At 36.5% G+C, this 21,234-nt stretch overlaps 1 protein-coding gene and 1 long non-coding RNA gene across 6 annotated transcripts in view; one reads left to right on the top strand and one right to left on the bottom strand.

Moving 5' to 3' along the window:
* Positions 1-10,600, top strand: part of LOC132121974 (transient receptor potential cation channel subfamily M member 4-like) — a 95,577-nt gene extending 84,977 nt beyond the window's left edge. For all 3 annotated transcript variants that reach the window (XM_059531749.1, XM_059531748.1, XM_059531750.1), the window contains exons 23-28: positions 125-290; positions 386-567; positions 659-791; positions 9,179-9,221; positions 9,310-9,403; positions 10,160-10,600. In XM_059531749.1, coding sequence (XP_059387732.1) covers positions 125-290; positions 386-567; positions 659-791; positions 9,179-9,221; positions 9,310-9,403; positions 10,160-10,188 — 647 coding nt within the window. In that variant the 3' untranslated portion in view covers positions 10,189-10,600. The remainder of the gene's footprint in view (positions 1-124; positions 291-385; positions 568-658; positions 792-9,178; positions 9,222-9,309; positions 9,404-10,159) is intronic.
* A 6,683-nt stretch (positions 10,601-17,283) lies between these two features.
* On the bottom strand, positions 17,284-19,912 carry LOC132121965 (uncharacterized). Of its 3 annotated transcripts, none has more exons than XR_009426333.1 (3): positions 19,855-19,912; positions 19,499-19,593; positions 17,284-17,401 (listed from the first exon to the last, which is right to left on the bottom strand). It is a non-coding gene; the product is annotated as an uncharacterized LOC132121965 (long non-coding RNA). The 3 variants fall into 3 exon arrangements; XR_009426334.1 differs by lacking the exon at positions 17,284-17,401 and adding an exon at positions 19,212-19,343; XR_009426335.1 differs by lacking the exon at positions 17,284-17,401 and adding an exon at positions 19,212-19,343 and having other exon boundaries at positions 19,499-19,601; positions 19,855-19,911.
* Positions 19,913-21,234: the final 1,322 nt, after the last annotated feature.

The raw sequence follows: 21,234 nt of genomic DNA, 5'->3' as shown, positions 1-21,234 counted from the left end.
AGGATAAGTAATTTTTCTACAAATTTAAATTTTAGGCTGAACTATTCCTTTATATTGACAACTAAAAATATTTCACAACTTTCTATTAACATCCATTGACTATATTGTATCTGTGTATGTTAAGCTGGCAAATATTGGGATAGAGACTGCACAGATAATCTGACACTGATTAATGAAGGAAAAGAGCCATGTAGAGACACCAGCCACAACTGGCTTGTGGTCATTTTGCTGGTCATATTCCTGCTAGTCACCAACATCCTTCTAGTCAACCTGCTCATCGCCACATTCAGGTATTTGTTTTAGTCATTCATCTGCTGTTTGTAGCCATCAACGTATCCATCCATCCATCCATGTATTTCCATTCTCTTTGTGTCTGTTTCTGTAGCTACACCTTCTCTAAGGTTCAGGAGCGCAGTGACACATACTGGAAGTTTCAGCGGTATAATCTGATAGTGGAGTATCATTCCCGTCCAACACTCGCTCCACCATTCATCATCCTATCCCTCATCAACCTCTTAATCAAAAGAAACTTACGCAAAGTGCCGTCCACCAAACTCCACCGATTTGGTAAAATTAGAAATGATCTGCAGTTCAAGCAGATTTGTTGAATTTAAAATGTGACGTAAAGTAAAAATTGTGCATTTGCCTTTTATAATAGCACTGCAGTTAAAGGGTAAAGATGCTAACAGGCTGGTGAAATGGGAGACCTTCCAGAAGGAGAACTTTCTGACTCTCGAGAGCAAAAAACGAAGAGGGACTGACTCTGAGAAGCTAAAGCGCATGACTGCTAAGTGAGTCAAAAAACCTCCTGAAATATGAGTTTAGTGTTATCTGTTCATACTGTTGTATTTTACATATACCTAAAGGATTAATAGGAACACCTGTTCAATTTCTCATTAATGCAATTATCTAATTAACCAATCACATGGCAGTTGCTTCAATGCATTTAGGGGTGTGGTCCTGGTCAAGACAATCTCCTGAACTCCAAACTGAATGTCAGAATGGGAAAGAAAGGTGATTTAAGCAATTTTGAGCATGGCATGGTTGTTGATGCCAGACGGGCCATTTCTAGGGTTTACAAAGAATGGTGTGTAGAGGGAAAAACATCCATTATGCGGCAGTCCTGTGGGCGAAAATGCCTTGTTGATGCTAGAGGTCAGAGGAGAATGGGCCGACTGATTCAAGCGATATAAGAGCAACTTTGACTGAAATAACAGTTACATCGTTACAACCGAGGTATGCAGCAAAGCATTTATGAAGCCACAACACGCACAACCTTGAGGCGGATGAGCTACAACAGCAGAAGACCCCCACCGGGTACCACTCATCTCCACTACAAATAGGAAAAAGAGGCTACAATTTGCACAAGCTCACCAAAATCGGATAGTTGAAGACTGGAAAAATGTTGCCTGGTCTGATGAGTCTCAATGTCTGTTGAGACATTCAGATGGTAGAGTCAGAATTTGTCGTAAACAGAATGAGAACGAGAATGAGAACATTGACATGCCTTGTTACCACTGTGCAGGCTGCTGGTGGTGGTGTAATGGTGTGGGGGATGTTTTCTTGGCAAACTTTAGGTCCCTTGGTGCCAATTGGGCATTGTTTAAATGCCATGGCCTACCTGAGCATTGTTTCTGACCATGTCCATCCCTTTATGAGCACCATGTACCCATCCTCTGATGGCTACTTCCAGCAGGATAATGCACCATGTCACAAAGCTCGAATCATTTCAAATTGGTTTCTTGAACATGACAATGAGTTCACTGTATTAAAATGGCCCCCACAGTCACCAGATCTCAACCCAATAGAGCATCTTTGGGATGTGGTGGAACGGGAGCTTTGTGCCCTGGATGTGCATCTCACAAATCTCCATCAACTGCAAGATGCTATCCTGTCAATATGGGCCAACATTCCTAAAGAATGCTTTCAGCACCTTTTTGAATCAATGCCACGTAGAATTGAGGCAGTTCTGAAGGCGAAAGGGGGTCAAACACGGTATTAGTATGGTGTTCCTAATAATCCTTTAGATGAGTGTGTGTATATATATATATATATATATATATATATATATATATATATATATATGTGTGTGTGTGTGTGTGTGTGTGTGTGTGTGTGTGTGTGTGTGTGTGTGTGTGTGTGTGCTCCTGTCTGTGTAATAAAGTGTATTTTTTATGCACATTACAATCAGATGACTGACTTTTTAACCTGGGGCGTTTTCTGTAAGGATAACAGGCTTGTACTTATAGTGGAGTGTTTATTCGCAAAGGCTAGCACAGATATTGCAGGAGCTTGAGCTCTTGATACCATAACCCTTTTTTTGCACCCTCAGATACCAGATTTTCAAATAGCGGTCTCTCAGCCAAATATTGTCCTATCCTAATAAACCATACATCAATGGAAAGCTTATTTATTCAGATTTCAGATAATGTATAAATCTCAATTTCAAAAAAAGACTGGTTTTGTGCTCCGGGGTCATATATATATATATATATATATATATATATATATATATATATATATATATACAGTGCCTGGCGAAAGTATTAAATTTTTTCATGTTAAACTGCTTTAAATTACTTTTTTTTCCAAATCAATGTACACTCCATATACTATAATGACAGAGTAAATAACAGGTTTTTAATATCTTAGAAAATTGTTAGCCAGCACCCCTATTTTGTGACTCACAGCTGAAAGTGCCCTACCTAACTTAAAATTGCAACAGTTCCTTACTTCAGTGTGTTACACACATAATTTTGGTGTTTTTGCAAAGAAGACCCTTTGAGTTGATAATGCTCAAAAAGATTTAAAGTTATAGACACTGAAGTGCCTTGAAAAAAATTGTTCCACACTGAATTTCTTTTATTTGATTAAAAAATACATGAAATCAGTCCTGGAGCAATCTAGAAAAGTAATGGGTTGAAAGTTTTTCTATTTCAAAGAAGATACCGTGAAAATTTTGATTCCTGCTACCATTTTTCTGATACTATGTCTAGTCCCCCCCCATTTTTCTTACCAACTGTATTGAAGGGTTCTATAAACTATTTCAGTTATTAAACATACCAGTGCATAGTTTTTCAATTATAAAACAATACTGAATCTTTGAAATCATATAAGTGATTTATTTGAGCACTAGAAAAATACAATAAGAATAATTTGAATAATAAAAATAAATAATAAAAATAAAAAAAGATTTAACTATGTATGCCAATTACAGTACATCCTGAGATTGCTAGAAATACAGAATTTACACTGATTTCTGCTCATATAGTCAATTATCGTGCTGATGGCGATCATACAAATGCGCCATAAAGACAATAATTACACTCTATTAATATAGATTAATATAGATGGCATTCACATTGATACCTGTGTTTACACCGTAATAGCACAGTAAAACACACTCACACATTTGAAAAATGTTGAGAAAAAAAAATTAAGAATAATTTGTGCAAAAGCTAATCGCTAAGTTACGCCTCCATCAGACGGCAGGTGTATCACAGCGCACGTCACAAGCCATCACAAGAAAGTGCCAGAATTAAAATAAACAACCTTCCACCTATGTTTGACTTTTTTTTGTGGATCGTCTCATTCTGTTTGTGACACAGTATGCTACGAAACCATGCTGTTTTTTTTACTACAAAGATGCAGTTTTCTGAGCGTGAGTTATTCCATAACGGACACGAACAATACTGTCCCTGAAGAACTGAAACGTTAATAAAGGAATTATGATTCATATTAAAATGTTATTGCTTCGTTGGACTAAACGTGCTCTATGAGATGTTGTTCAGTGGACCCTTACCTTTCTAACTAAACCGGGATGTACAGCTGTGGATGTGTTTATGACTCGCTATTACGACAAATCTGGTACAGTGGGCCTCGAAAGTTTGGGCACCCCTTGCAGAATCTGTGAAAATGTGAATAATTAAAAAAAAAAAAGATCATACTAAATGCATTAGGAGTTGGGGGGTGTAATGACAGCAGATGAGACATTAAAGGGTTAATTCACCCAAATATTAAAATGATGTCATTAATGACTCGCCCTCATGTCGTTCCAAACCCGTAAGACCGTTCCTCTTCAAGACACAGTTTAAGATATTTTATATTTAGTCCGAGAGCTTTCTGTCCCTCCATTGAAAATGTACGGTATACTGTCCATGTCCAGAAAGGTAATAAAAACATCATCAAAGTAGTCATGTGACATCAGAGGGTCAGTTAGAATTTTTTGAAGCATTGAAAATACATTTTGATCCATAAATAGCAAAACCTACGACTTTATTCAGCAATGTCTTCTCTTCCGGGTCTGTTGTGAGCACTGTGAGCACGTTCACTGCTGTTTAGTGATGTCCGGTTCACAAAATAATCACTCGATGTAACCGGAACTTCTTGAATCAGTTCACCAAATCGAACTGAATCGTGTGAAACAGTTCGCGTCTCCAATAAGCATTAATCCACAAATGACTTAAGCTGTTAACTTTTTTTAACGTGACTGACACTCCCTCTGAGTTAAAACAAACCAATATCCCGGAGTAATTAATTTACTCAAACAGTACACTGACTGAACTGCTGTGAAGAGAGAACTGAAGATGAACACCGAGCCGAGCCAGATAACGAACGAAAGATTGAGTCAAGAACCGGTTGCATCTGTTTTCAGATGCATTTTTTAATTTTTGGGTGAACTATCCCTTTTTAATTGCATGGCACTGCAACCAACTTAAGATTTTACAGTTTAATGTAGCAATGTGTTTGGTCAGTTTTTCAAGATCAGTTTTAATCATGCAACTAGATTTGAACAAAGAAATAAAGTGTTACTACGCACAGTATTGATTGCAAATACAGAAATAAGACGAGTCAAGAAAAAAGACTTTAATAACAAACACTTTAATAACAAAATAAACACAAAACAGCGCAGCAGCCCCTCACGGACGACTGATGCGCACAAATAAAAACCAAAACATAAAATAAAGCCCAGGCCTGGTCCTCTCTCGTTCATCACTGTCGTCGCTCCTGTTTTATATCCTTCCATCTCCTCTGTGGGACTCGAGACCGGTGGTGGGTCACAGGTGTCGCTCATTTCCCAATCACTCCACCTGCCTCGCTCGTTCCCACATCCCTCGGCCCCGCCCCACTCGTCACATACCTCGCAGGCCGGGGGGTACTCCCGAGACTGCGCTCTACTCACCCACCCGCTCATGGGGACCTGCAGGAACCTGGGGGTAGGACAGACGAGGCGAGAGAAAAGGAGATGGAAGGAGGAGCGACAGAGACTAGAGAGGGGAGAGAGAAAAAAAAAAATTACGGTTCCCAGACGCACTGCTGCTCGGCCCTCCACCAGCTGGGTGATCTCCTCTGCGGTGCCTGGCGGTGGCACTGGACGCGGATGACTGATGTGCATAAATAAAAACAAAAACATTAAATAAACATCCTCTCGTCCTTCACTGTCGTCGCTCCTGTTTTATATCCTTCCATCTCCTCTGTGGGACTCGAGACCGGTGGTGGGTTGCAGGTGTCGCTCATTTCCCAATCACTCCACTGGCCTCGCTCGTTCCCACATCCCTCGGCCCCGCCCCACTCGACACAGTGGTAATTATTAAAATAATCACCTTTCAATATATGAACACAGAAAACAGGTTAATTTAACGTTTCCCATTCTATGACTAATAAAATAATGGCAACTTACTCTGATGAAGACGGCTTTCCTCGGAGTAGCTGCGAGGTCTTCTTGTTTGACAAGTGTCAGCGTTAAGGCACAATACTACCACCAGGGAGCTCAACCAGGTACTGGCGCTGGAATATTTACATGTGGTGTTATCATAAGAGAATTCGAATACCAATATATCGAATACCAATATATCATCACACACTAAATGAACACATTATCGATAATTGTTGCTTTTACTATCACGGTTATCGTCAATACCGGTATATCGCAAAACCCCTACTTTATAAGCTCCCTTTAACCTGTAATCCAGGTCCTCAACGCCCCTAAACTCACACGTGTCAGTGTTTATGAATAGATTAAATGAAACGGGACAAATTTAATCTTGACAAACTATATATCATTATAAAGATCTAAGCCTCAAACATCGATGACAGTTCGCTGTTTTTCAATGGAAGCTTATAAAGACCGTGTTTGCTAAATTTGTGTAAGCAGTACACATAAAAACATGAATAATGGGAATGCAGTACATACCAGATTCATCGTAATAACGAGTCATAAACACATTCACAGCTGTAAATCCCGGTTTAGTTAGAAAGGTAAGGGTCCACTGAATGGCATCTCATGGAGCACATTTGGTCCAACAAAGCAATAACGTTGTGATATGGATCATAATTCCTTTGTTTACATTTCAGTTCTTCAGCGACAGAACTGTTTGTTTCCATTATGGAATAACTCACGCTAAGAAACTGCGTCTTGGTAGTAAAAAAACGTCATGGTTTTGCAGTGTACGGTGTCACAAACAGAATGAGATGATCCACCAGAAAAAAAGTGAATGAAAGATAGGCAAAAGATAGTATATTTGAATTTTGGCGATCTCTCGTGACGGCTCGTGGCGCGCTCTGACGCACCTGTCAGCTAATGGAGGCGGAACTTATAGCGATCACCTTTTGTTTTTGTTTTTTGTTTTTTCAACAGTTTTTATATATGTGAGAGTGTGTTTTACGTTGAATGTGAATGTATCTGCATGATAATCATCTGTTTGAGTGCAAATCAGCCCAAATCAGCTCGCTATTACTGTATGATCACGGCTATCAAAGTGAACTTGTCTATATGAATAGAGATATTGGATTATTTACTTTATGGCGCATTTGTGTTATTACCATCTGTATAAGTGGCCATCAGCACTTATTTGCATTGTAATTTATTGTAAATGCTGCATTTCTAGCAATCTCAGGATTTTCTGTAATTGGAATACAAAGTTAAATCTTTATTTTTATTTTTATTATTATTCTTATTTTTCTTACTCAAATTATTCTTATTGTATTTTTCTAGTGCTCAAATAAATCACTTATATGATGTCTAAGTTTCTGTCTAGTGTTTTATAATTGAAAAAAACTATGCAATGGGACAGTATGTTTAGGCCCAATCCCAATTCTATTTTATACCCCTTCCCCTACCCCTCCGCCTACCCCTTCCCCTTGTCCCTTGAAACAGAGTGTCAAGGGGTAGGGGAGAAAATATTCCCCTAAGGATTGGGACACCACTACCATGACGTCACATGCCATCATTCGTCGTCTAGCTCTTACAATACACACATGTGCTGGTGTGCATTAGAACTTTAATTATCGTTCTGTATTAATGAGCTGTTTACTGACACACACACATATTGGAAATCACGCAACTCACATCTCCAGGAGAAAATAAACTTGTCAACGCCGCCCCACGACTTTTATTAAATACAGTTTAAATACTGAATCTCTACATTATATTTTCCAGAGACGAGAGGATACAATCACTGTTTTTAAGTAAACTCGCTCTAAAAAGTTAAATGCACAGACGCGAATACAGGCAACTTCCATTTCTCTTTCTCTCTCGAATAGGCAATATTTGATAAAAGGGTTTAGCGATTTCTAATTATTGGGGGGATTAGCCCCCATCAATGTCTACGGCAGTTATCGCCCTGATCAGACATATGCTGTGGCACTATCATGCAGTCTGTAATGATATGACGTTAGCAAATATTAGCGATTTTTTGCAAACATTTCTTTGAGTAACATGACCGTTAATATGAACTCACAATTGAATGTAACATAAAACAAATTACATTTCCTTAAAATCTTTATTTATGCCAAAAAAGCTTACATTTATGTGTCTTTTTGTTCGGTGTAGCAGCCATGTTGCCAAGATAATTCATACCCCTTCGTTGAAGTGTGGTCCCGAAAAATCTTCATTTTGAAGGACTATCTGGCCCTTCCCCTTCCCCTCCAACCAAAAGAGAATCGAGACACCCCTACCCCTTCATGTGAACGCGCGAAACGGGGAAGGGCTAAGGGGTAGAATTGGGATTGGGCCTTAATGACTAAATAGTTTTGTAGAAGCCTTCAATAGAGTTGGTAAATATTTTTTTTATATTTGGGGGTGGGGTGTAGACATAGGCTACGTTCACACTGCAGGCTGAAATGACCCAATTCCGATTTTTTTGCCCCAATGCGACCTGTATCTGATCTTTTCATGACAGTCTGAACGACACAGATCCGATCTTTTCAAATGCGACCCAGGCCACTTGGGTATGTGGTCCTAAATCCGATACGTATCCGATCTTTTGAAATGCGACCTCCGTCTGAACGGCCAGGCCACATGTATCTGACCCGTACGTCATTGATACGCTACAAACGTCATAATTATGCGTTGAAGTAGGCGGGAATGAGAAGATAAACAACAACCATGGCGGACGATGCTGCTTAAATAACTTTAATATTGCTAAACGACCTCCGCTGTTGACTACACTGTTGTTATGACATCCATGTTTAGCTACTTCCGCAAACAACGAGTGACGTCGTTGGCCGTTGAGTACTCTTCTGCGCATGCGGATAACTTCTGGGTCATTTCATGTTCACACAGGAGATCACAAAAGGTCGCATTTAATTGGAAATGTGAACGGCCTTGCAAAAAAAAAAAAAAAAAAATCACATTTTTTTCAAAAAATCGGAATTGAGCATTAAGCCCTGCAGTGTGAACGTAGCCTTAGTCTCATAAAAATATTTGCAGGAGCCTCATTTTATTCAGATTTGAAATAGAAACTCATGAGACATGTGACTTTCAACCCATTACTTTTCTAGATTGCGCCAGGACTGATTTCATGTATTTTTATATCAAATAAAAAAAAATATTTAAATGTGGTAAAAAAAAAAATTCAAGGCACTTCAGTGTCTATAACTTTTAATATTTTTGAGCATTATCAAATCTGGTTGATAAAAAGTAAAGCCCAAAGGGTCTTCTTTCCAAAACACCACAATTATGTTTACTTGTCTAAAATCAGTAAAGATTCCAAAGCAAAAAGACAGATGAACTATTGCCTGATGGCGGATATTTATACAATTATAATAAAAGGCCTTTTACTTGCTAAAAAAAAAAAAGTATAAACTATCAATCCGAGTCAGATAAATCAAATAAAAATGTGATCAAATTTTTTTTTCCTCAGATTAAAGCAGAATGTTAATGTGATGTGTGTTTCAGAGTGGACAATGTTGACCGCAGACTGCGAGGACTAGAATCCGATGTAAGGGCACATGATGCGATATCTGTATTATGCTGCATATCAACTATATCTAGCTGATGTTGATAGATGAATGCTCCCCTGTTTTCAGATAGAGTACTGCACGTCTTCTCTTCAGTGGATTATGGAAGCTCTGTCTCAGAGCAGTACAGTAAAGAGCCCTAAAGCACACCCGACTCGCCAAGGTACCCCTGCTTCTGTCACAATACTCAAATATATTTTAGCACAGTGTTTCTCAACTGGTGTCTCACCAAAATAAAAGATTCAAGAATAGCATGCAAAAATAGGAAGTGATCATTTAACAGAAGGGTTCAAATGAATATATAAATACAGAGATTTTAAGTTAATATTTCTATAATTTAACAGAATATTCGCATATTCATGGTTCTTTGATGTCATATGATATTTGTTAACAAATAAAATAAATTAAAAATATATTTTTTATCCTCAAATTATATCTATATATCTGTCTGCAAAAAAAAAATATTTGAATTGTTGTCAATTATTAAAAAAAAGGATGACAGAAAAATATTAATTCTAAATTACTAAATTCTACTGTAAAACAAAAATGGATGATTGAAAAATGGAGAGAAAAAAAATGCATCTTAAAGTTATAATACTATTATGCATATCATAATTCTTCACCTTTAAATATTCAAAACCTCAAACTTTTAACCCTTCCAATAATAGCTTTTATTTCAGTGGTATAATTGTGAAATGTTGTAAATTTCTGTCTGGAAATTACAGTTTGTAAAATATAAGGATAGAGGATTGAGAACATTCAAATATTTATATTTTTTTTTATTGCTGTACAGTCTAACCAGTTGAGAACCACAGCTTTAGTTAAATATATAGGCTATTGTCTGATGATTAGAAGATTTTATCTTTTTCTATTTCCAGCCTAAACTGATTTGTGTTTTTTTTTTTTTTTTTGTCATTAGCTTTCATTTCAGCCTCCAATGAGAAATGAAAAAGCCTACTTTCCTGCATTAATCTTTATCTCTCACTCTCATGGACACAAGAACCAATAAGCTGCAGAGAGCTACTGAAACCTGTCAAAAAACTGCTTGTATTGTTCTGGTTTCCATTTTTAAACTGGTCATCCTGGTCTTTTCTTGGTTCATCCTGCTCTTACAAGTTTAGAGCTCCCAAATGACCTGTCCTGGTTTTGTGATCATGGGAAGAGAACAGTATTTATTCATAAAAGAAGAGATTTTGAAGAATATTGGAAACCAAACAGTTGCTGGTCCACATTGACTTCCATAGTATGAAAAAAATACTATGGAAGTCAGTGGGGACCAACAAATGTTCACAAATGTCAACAACTTGAGGGTGAGTAAATGATTTTTGGTGGACTATCCATTTAAAAGCTGCAGTAGGAACAAACAAAGCATATTGTAACATACTTTGTATTTAATTTTTAGCATTTTTATTTTTTAACCAAAAACCTTTGAACAACTCACATTTATTGATTATATAGTCTTGGCACATATCGTGACACATTTATGCAATGATTTATATTTTAAATATTGCAAAATATTTTTTTTTTCATAAAATTCAAACTGTAATTGCATTCTTTAACTATGTTCTCAGATTTTGTATGGGTCTTTTTTGGATTTAAGTTTGATTTTGTGATTTCTATAAGTTCTTCATTGTGTGATATTGTATTCAGTTTTTTACTTTAAAAAAACAAAATCTGATGCAACTTTTTAAAGGATTGTACTATTTTGACAACATCAGCAGAACAGAATCAGCAGAGAGGGAGGAGATAAATAGACTGCACGTCCAAGTTTGCATCTCGGATTTCAGGGGCAACAAAGATCCTTCACCATGTTCTCTCTTCCCCAACTCTCACCCCTCCAAAACTAAAGAGATCCCTATGAACTCTCTGGACTTGTACACCCCACTAACTTTCTGTGTTAATGTATTATCAATTGCAACAGGATGTTCGGGTTGGATGGTTTTACAAAAAAAACAAAATAAAAACAATTATGTGACAGCCAAGAATTAGAATTTAGTGATGAGAGAAACAGAGCTTTTAAAAATTCCAGATCAGTTGAATTGGCTGTTTACTATTTTAAAATGCTCAAAACGCATAAGCCGGTGACACTGATGGTCAAAGCAGTGTAGATGCAATGCAGACACTCTTGCAAATGTAATCTATTAAATCTACACTAATCCTTCAAACTCAAAGTGTCTGTGTATATAATATGTATTCTTTTATTAATTTGTACGACTTGTGGCTAATCAGGCCAATAAGAGACAATTAACTATTACTACTACACATTTCTTTCAGAAACAAAAACATCTATCAGGGGTGTGATTCTTCCGGAAAAATCCGGAAATCCGGCTTTTCCGACCTGAAAATGATGCTCTCATAAATCAAGAAAAAGAAAAAGAAAAAAAGTGCGGGGTGGGGTCGGAGTGTAGGCGGTTGCGATGGGTCGGGTAGGCTACTTCTAGCTAGAGAGTTTAGCAGATTCTACAAGGCTCGAAATAGCCAACATTTTTGTCATATATGCTCCTGAAATTTAATCTGTGCGACCTAAAAATATATTTGGGAGTAAGGTTATATGCGCGGAGCATATGAGCATATCTGTCCACTAATGACTCGTCCGATTTGCAAACTAATGACTCCTTTGAACCGATTCACTTTAAAGAATGCTTAAATCTGATCTGGGTTGAGTTTCCCGATAACAATGTATCTTAGCTCTGAAGAGCGCTCTCAACGTAAGGTTATAAACGCTCGCCGCAATTCCACGCGCTTTTCCCAAAAACTTTACTTGACATGAACGCGTTCTACGTGCTACTTAAGAGTCGCTGTCCATTCGCGAAATTCGTGCTGGAATATAACCTATGGAATCGTATTCTGAACGTTCAACCTAATAATCGTCTTCTGTTGTGAATTAGAAGTCTATAAAAAGCACTGACAAAATGGCTGAACAAAAACACAAGAAAAGATACCTTTCAAAAATAGAGGCAAATAAAGATGTTATTTTTAATAGATGTAAAGGACACCATAGAAATAAGGAAAAACAAAACATCTGGGAGGACAAGAAATGCCCAATAAATGACTAGTTTTTGTGCATGTCAGCAGCGAGTTATTGACAGATTTTTTTAGATTTCATCCCTATTTTGCCCAGTCTTTGAAGCATATTTCCCACATTACTCCTTTTATGATTTTTTTGTTCAATCATTTAATTTAGATGTGTATTTAAATTTTTCTTCCCTTTTTTAATTATTTAATTTATAAATTCATTTAAACAAAAAACAAGTACAATATTTTTTTTTATTAATTTATTATTATACTATGTAAATTATGTCACTGTGTGCGTGTGGTGCTTTTTTTTCCTTTGTCGATCACACCTATGATCTATCTATCTATCTATCTATCTATCTATCTATCTATCTATCTATCTATCTATCTATCTATCTATCTGTCTGTCTGTCTGTCTGTCTATCTAACCTTTTCTTTATGACTGTACTGAATACTTGGTGTAGGTTTTCCCAAAATATCAACACAGTCTCACTCTCTACTCGTCAAATGTCTGACGCATGGTCAAGGGATCTGGCGTCACTTTTTTGACACACCTTTGGTGTTATTTTTCAACGTGCAGGTTAGTCCGATAGTCTTCTAAAGAACCCAGCAGCGTTTAAATTTGACGTCTTGGGTCAGCACACCGCAACGAGAATAAAAAAATAAAAATGAATAGGTTACAAAAAATTATATATGACAGAGATCGTTTTTATCTGGCCCTCCAACTTGTTTTTGAGGTTTAAAAATCCTCGCAATCTGATATCAAAGTGCTCTCTGTGCAAAGGCTTAGCGCGTTCATCAGTGGTGAGTTTAACAACACTCAACTGCAGGTAAAACAGCATTCAGCGGTGAGTTTGACCAAAGCAACGCTCAACTGCAGGGAAAACGGCATTAAAAGGTGAGTTTAACAACGCTCCAAGGCGCGTGCAAGTAAGCAGTTTAACCGTTTTCTTTCAACCAATTCTCGCTTATCGCTTATTCATAGTTTATCACTATGAAATCACGTTCGAGAAGTCTCATTCAGCACACTTCGGGATACTTGCCATCAGTTTCCATGTGCCACAGGTTCGGTGAGTATATGTTAATACGCTCTTTTAATGCCTGTTATAAAATGTATTCTGTCTTCTTTATTAATCAGATTAGCGCTGTATTGTTTACTCGCTGTATTATATCAGTCATCCGAGGCTGTCTTTGAGTTTCATTGCGTTTAACTAAATGAACACACCTCCTAACTAGTGTGATTAAACTCTGTCTGTCACGTGACGTGCCATAGACTCCCAATATATTCATTTCAGGTTCAAAGATGTAAATTTGTAGTAAAATCATGGTAACCACAACACATACAATAGTAACAAATTAAATTTGAAGTTAAAATCCAGGAACGGGACATTTACCATGTTTTTTACCTAATCAATACAACAATAGAAAAATCATCAAACTAACTATGGTTGTACAACTGTAATGGTCGTTTTTGTGCTTTTATATGACATATCACACATTTACTGTACCATGCTTTTGATACCTTTTTATGTAAATCCAAAAAAAGTAAATAAATAAAAGGACACATTTTTCCCCTCTTGCAGTTCATTCAAATCAGTTTATATTTTAAATATTTTGCTCACAAAACATTAAAATTCTGTTTATAATTCTATTTTATTTTACATTTGCAGCAGTAAGTCTGTGATAGTTTGACCTTTTTATCAAACTGCTGTTATAAATTGCACAGAATGTTGTTGTTTCTTAAACTTTTGCACTGTCCAAATACCCACACTTGCCATCTTTGCAATAGACCACTTGATTACTTATTTGACGTATTTCCTGTGTTTAGCCCAAGTGTTCGAGTGAGCATGGTGACCAAAAGTTTGTGTCGAACCTTTCATGACCTGATGACAGTGGTTCCCAATCCTGGTCCTGGAGAGCCCCAACACTGCACGGTTTTGGTGTCTCTCTTATCTGACAAACACACTCTTGAGGTCTTGGAGTCTACACTGATGAGCTGATTAGTTGAATCAGGTGTGTTTGATCAGGGAGACATCTTAAATGTGCAGTGTTGGGGTTCTCCAGGACCAGGATTGGGAGCCACTGCCTTATGGGACACACTTAAGTGTTTACAGAGATTTTTTTTTTTTTTATTCAACTTTATATTTTAAAATAAATTCTAAATCTCTTTTCATTAGTCCCTATTACAGAGGAAAATTACATTTTTGGTGCTTCTAATTAAGTGAAAAATTATTTTCAATATCTAATTATTATTATTGTTAATATTTCACATACATTGGAAAGGTTTCCGTGACCCCTTGTGAGATCTCTGCAAAAACTCTCACAATTTATTCCAAAACATGATGCATGATGGAATACACTAAGCCTGGTATAGAGCTCCGGAGCGGTATTGGAGATAGTGTGGGTTTAGTGTGCATTAAGGGCACTGCACTTTAGCATTATTAAGACTTGCGCACTACTGATAACAGTCCTGTTAGCTTGTAATAATTTTTAAAATAATTAATGTGAATATAGCTGGTTATTAATTACTTGCTTTTATTAATGGATGCATTTAACATTTAATTATACAGCATCTTTACAGAGGCTGTATAATTACACACACACATACACACAGTAATGTATAAATTGCATGTAATGTAATAATATTTCCTTTCTTTCTGTCTTACAGGATTGTTTGCAGATAATGCTGTTCTTCTTTTTCAGAAGTTTTTGGTGAGCCAACCCTCACAAATCTTCCTAAAAACTAAGAGCTATTACTGAGTCTCAGTAAATCTAGCCATGATCAGCTCTTCCCAGGTACATTTCATTTGTTTAGAGTTTTTTTGAATCAACATTTACTCCTCAAATGCTCTGGTCTTAATCTTACTTTAAATTAACTTAATTATATGTTTAATGAACAATATTAATTGCACACAGAGTAAGTAGAGATTATCTTGTTTTTCAGAAGATAAGGAAGACCAAGGAAATTATTTGCTCAGGATGAGGAATGAAGACGGCCATGTTGTGCTCAAACAAACAGAAGTCCACTGGTATGTGTGTGCTGAAGCAATGCTGTGTTATGTGTTACAGGACTTTATGATTTTATCTTACAGGACTGTTCATGTCAGCCGTAATTATTCTTTCTAATATGTTTTTTTTTTTTGATACAGCTATTACAATTACAGCATGTTGGCAAAGTGTGACTGGAACATTTTTAAATTTTAAGTAAAAAAAAAAAAAACACCACCTGTTTGTCTTAAATAAAAGAATACAAGTTTTATAAAAGTGGTTTACATTATTTCATTGTTTCATACATGTTTTGTTATAAATTAAGAATTGATAGTTGATTGGTTTGAAGCCAGGCCTTACACTGCACAGACTAAAACACATTTGTGAGAGAAGTCAGGAACTTTGGAGAAAGATTCTAGAGGAAAAAAAGACACATTTACTGCAACAATAGATGAATTATAGAGGCAAAAATTTCTGTCACATGCTATGGGGTGTCTCATGAGCAAGTCCTTTACCGTAATTCTTGCAGAATGAAATTTTTATTGCAGTATTTTAATTTGTACAGATGATCTCATCAGCCAAATGAGGGGTTTTGACCAAGTGATGCTCTTGAAAGGAATGAAAGAAGAGGATGTGGTAAATTGTCTTCAGAGAAAAAGCTTCTCAAAAGGTCTTAAAGCAGCTTGAAGAATGGTAAGTGTACAGTACTACAAGGGTCATAGTTGCTCACCCTGCTAAAATCACACAGAACGTAAGCTGAGCTCTCTGTCCATTAAACAACTTCATCTGGATTGTTGTGTTTTTTGTTTTACTTTGACCAGGTCTGGTAACTGTCTGAAAATGAGATGTTTGGACTGAGAGATCCTCTGGCTGAGAAAAGGCTACTCCACATCAGTGCTGGATATCAGCCACAAACTGTTTCCAGACACGAGAGAAGAAGATCATGATGGGGAGATGAAACCAGTTTAGATGTGATGATGGGAATCATTATTTTCTGGAACAGTATCAAATGTCTTATATGTATCACAGTTGACTGGATGGAATCTTTTTACTTTTAAGGACATTTCATCACTCATCTGTGTGAACTGATTAATTTATGATATTAATGAATTTTTTATCCATTATTATTTTCCTTGAATCGTGTTTGTCTTGATGCTACTTTATCAACTTCATAGTCTATGCTTCAATAAAATTAAAATGGTGAACATTGTGTGTTGAAAATTCTTGGTAAATTCATAATTTTACTAGGTAGGCTCATATGTGTTTATTCTACACTTGAAAAACTACATATTATTAATTACCAGGATTATTTTTTACTTAAGACATAATTTTTTTAAATCAGATTAATGACATCTGGAACAACAATACACCAGAAAGTTATTATTGTATATATTTAATCACAAATATGCCTTTTTTTAATATATATATACATATAAAGGGAGTTACTAGATGAATTATTTTGAAAAGCCATTTGCTTTATTGTTTTAAAAACAATGAGTAAATACAGATAGTCTTTACGAGAACACTGGAGAATTTAATTGACCAAAAAGTGATACAACACACTGTTTCAAACTCAGAAAATAAAAACCATGAAGACATGCATGTCAAGTGTGCAATATCATCTATAAAACTCCATCAGCACAGAATCAAATAAACACTGATTGTCAGAACAATGGAAGAAAGATAATGTGTTCAGGAAAACAAACAACACCTGCTACATAAAAATGCAGAAATAAAACTGACAATAACATCATTCACTCTATGGCTGGAACTAGGGGATGGCTGTGCATGAATACGTCCTTTACGAAAACTCCTGATGAGAACTGATGATTTTTTTTATGATAAAAGCACCAGAAGTAAAGTTTAATGTATGAAGCTTGAAAAAGAGAACACAATGCTTTATCAATATACGAAAATACTATTTTCAACTATTGTTTTGATCACTGGTTCTGTATACAATATATGGGTTGCTGGAAGGTCACAATGTATTCATTATAAGCTTAGAATTAAAAAAAGTAGCATTTTCTGCAAAAATCAAACCACTGCAAAGTCTAAACACTGATCAAGGGACCATTTCTGTGTGTGGTGGGGATTTAAAGAGTTAAAGAGGTGAGTTCTTGTGCAGGATGGAGAAGAACTGCATTATCTGCAAACAGTCCTGAAAGACAGAAAGGAAGGAAATATTATTTCATTACATGCAACTTTTTTTGACCATAAAAGCAGCCTCTGTAAAGATGCTGTATAATTAAATGTTAAATGCATCTATTATTAAAAGCTAGTCAATAATAGCAAGCTATATTCATATGAATTGTTTTAAAAAATATTACATGCTTAAAGGACTGCTATCAGTAGTGTAAAATTGATCTGGTCACGGAAACCTTTCCAATGTATGTGAAATATTAATAATAATAATAGTAATAATAATAATAATTAGATACTGAGAATAATTTGGTAGTAAAACAAAGTGTTGCATGTTTTCTTGGTGTACAGAAAAGTATATTTATTTTGTACATCATTTGCAACTGCTTTTTTTCACTTAATTAGAAGCACCAAAAATTTTATTGTCCTCTGTAATAGGGACTAATGAAAAGAGATTTAGAATTTATTTTAAAATGCTAAATTGAATAAAAAAAAAAAAATCTCTGTAAACACTTAAAGGTCCTATGACATGAAAATTTCACTTTCTGAGGTTTTTTAACATTAATATGAGTTCCCCTAGCCTGTATATGGTCCCCAAGTTTCTAGAAATTTTAATCGGTGCAAATCGAGATTTTTCTATCTTTCTCTGCCTTTGAGAAAATGGAATCGCTGATCTGGAATCTCCTCTTTGTGACGTTGTAAAGAGAAATGTTACCTCCCCTTTCTCTGCTTTGCCCGCCCAAATATTTACATATAATTCAGTCGCAATGTCAGGACATGCGTAGAAACAGACTTTTATGATATGGATTCGACAGCACCGGCACAAACAGTGAGTAACAGTGTTTATTAATGCCTGATCTGTGATCAGTGATTTCTGATGTGTAGCTAATTATTCAAGTTCACACAGACTTTCTTTCTAAATCGTTTAATACTGTTTATGCATCAGTGAATCAAGCCAGTGACTAAACGATCAACTTCACGTTGTTTCTCTTAGTAGCATGAAACAAATTTGTTATTTAAATTGTGATTTAACTACAGAGAGCGATCAAAGAACGCTCCCTTTTTTTCGGAGCTGTCACACATCGCGAATATATCTGCACTCTTGCCCAAACTGCCGTTACAATGAATGACGCTGTTATGCTGCACAGCGGAGCTCTTACTGTATTCATGTGTTTGCTGTTAGTTGTGGTGAAAGCATTTTGTGAGAGAAAACGTGTTGCAATAATGACCAGATGACTGCATTCACGCGATAAACAGACTCTGTCTACTCAGCTCATCACTGCAGCCTTTCATGTGATGGGAAAAGATCAAAAAAATAATTATATAATCAACAAATCCACGATTCGTTAATCTCGACAGCTGTAGTATATATATATATATATATATATATATATATATATATATATATATATATATATATACACATATTTGAGAGGGGTCCACATGTAATACGCATTTCAAATGCAAAGATGTCAGCCAATCACAACAGTTGTCGTTTACTCGGAGTCTCACAGTAGACACGCCCCTCCAAACAGAGCATTCAAGCCAGAGGGCAAATATCAGGATATAAAAATGCTTTTTATTTCTAAATTTTAAATGTAAAAATCATACTAACAATATAAGTACACCTAAGGAAACATTAAAAAGCATTTAAAGAAAAGGAAATAACCCATGTCATGGGACCTTTAAGTGTGTCCCATAAGGCAGTGGCTCCCAATCCTGGTCCTGGAGAACCCCAACACTGCACATTTGAGATGTCTCCCTGATCAAACACACCTGATTCAACTAATCAGCTCATCAGTGTAGACTCCAAGACCTCAAGAGTGTGTTTGTCAGATAAGAGAGACACCAAAACCGTGCAGTGTTGGGGCTCTCCAGGACCAGGATTGGGAACCACTGTCATCAGGTCATGAAAGGTTCGACACACACTTTTGGTCACCATGCTCACTCGAACACTTGGGCTAAACACAGGAAATACGTCAAATAAGTAATCAAGTGGTCTATTGCAAAGATGGCAAGTGTGGGTATTTGGACAGTGCAAAAGTTTAAGAAACAACAAATTCTGTGCAATTTATAACAGCAGTTTGATAAAAAGGTCAAACTATCACAGACTTACTGCTGCAAATGTCTGCCTCCGCAGCTTTCTGTCTTCTCCATTTCTGAAGGAATACCTCTCCAGAAACACCACAGGGCTGACTGCTTCCTTTACATCTTTTCAGCTAAAACTAAACATAATAATAAAAATAAGAAGGGGGGTTAGAATAAAATAGAATTATAAACAGAATTTTAATAATGTTTTGTGAGCAAAATATTTAAAATATAAACTGATTTGAATGAACTGCAAGAGGGGAAAAATGTGTCCTTTCTAATATCTAATACAGCGAGTAAACAATACAGCGCTAATCTGATTAATAAAGAAGACAGAATACATTTTATAACAGGCATTAAAAGAGCGTATTTACATATACTCACCGAACCTGTGGCACATGGAAACTGATGGCAAGTATCGTGATGTGTGCTGAATGAGACTCAGTGTTGCCAGATTGTAACTTCCCAAGTATCGTACCAGAAGTTCAAAATTCTCGTATTTGGGAAATAATTCTCGTACACGAGTGAAAACAGTTATTTATCTATTCTAAACCAACAACATTTTGACACGACCTGCATATTTCCACAATAAATAACTAGCCGTATGGTTGAACGGAAGCAGTGCGACCAAATACTATCCCATTATTTTCAGTGACTTTCTGCGTCGCGGCACATATTAAAACATATTAAAATTATATTTAACACTTGTTTGTTGCATCCAGTGAAGAAGGAATTTAGCTGTTGCTGCGTGCAGTTAACTCCACATCTGAGCCGCTGTCATTGGAAAACTGCGTGTTGCCAGATGTTGAAAGGGTTCTTGCTGTCATGGACCGCAACAAAGTGCTCGTTGGCTTTAAAGCAGGGCACTCTCCTGGATTCTTAACACACCCTGAAGTGCATACAAACGCATTTATAGTGTCTGTAATAAGCCGATTTCGTTTATGAGTATAGAAGCCCTATGACTGCAACTACCATCATTTGAATTTTCATAAAATTCTGAAATTATCGTACATTACGGGATTTTTTTCATTATTGATCGTTCATCGTACAGAGGTTAAAATTATCGTACAAATACAATAATTATCGTACGTCTGGCAACACTGATGAGGCTTCTTGAACGTGATTTCATAGTGATAAACTATGAATAAGCGAGAATTGGTTGTAAGAAAACGGTTAAACCGCTTACTTGCACACGCCTTGGAGCGTTGTTAAACTCACCTTTTAATGCCGTTTTCCCTGCAGAGAGAGCACTTTGATATCAGATTGCGAGGATTTTTAAACCTCAAAAACAAGTTGGAGGGCCAGATAAAAACGATCTCTGTCATATATAATTTTTTGTAACCTATTCATTTTTATCTTTATTTATTTAGTCTCGTTGCGGTGTGCTGACCCAAGACTTCAAATTTAAACGCTGCTGAGTTCTATAGAAGTCTGTCGGACTAACCTGCACGTTGAAAAATAACACCAAAGGTGCGTCAAAAAAGTGACGCCAGATCCCTTGACCATGCGTCAGACATTTGACGAGTAGAGAGTGAGACTGTGTTGAAGAGAAAGCTACGCATCAATTCTATGTAGTGATGCAGCATGGTTCTCTGGGCCTGAGCTCATCTCAGATAGACAAAAAGCAGTCATTTATTCCATCATCACCCGTAAGACCTGAACAGCACATGCTGATATCAACTGCTGATTAAACATTTAAGAGCCAGAGGACACGAGCTGGTGCCCAGTGAAAAGATTCGTGTTTGGGGTCACTGCTCTTGATTG

Source organism: Carassius carassius, chromosome 40, assembly GCF_963082965.1.
Source record: "Carassius carassius chromosome 40, fCarCar2.1, whole genome shotgun sequence".
In the NCBI taxonomy this organism is placed as follows: domain Eukaryota; kingdom Metazoa; phylum Chordata; class Actinopteri; order Cypriniformes; family Cyprinidae; genus Carassius; species Carassius carassius.
The sequence above is the reverse complement of the archived record's forward strand: the minus strand, read 5'-3'. Positions and strand labels throughout refer to the sequence as shown.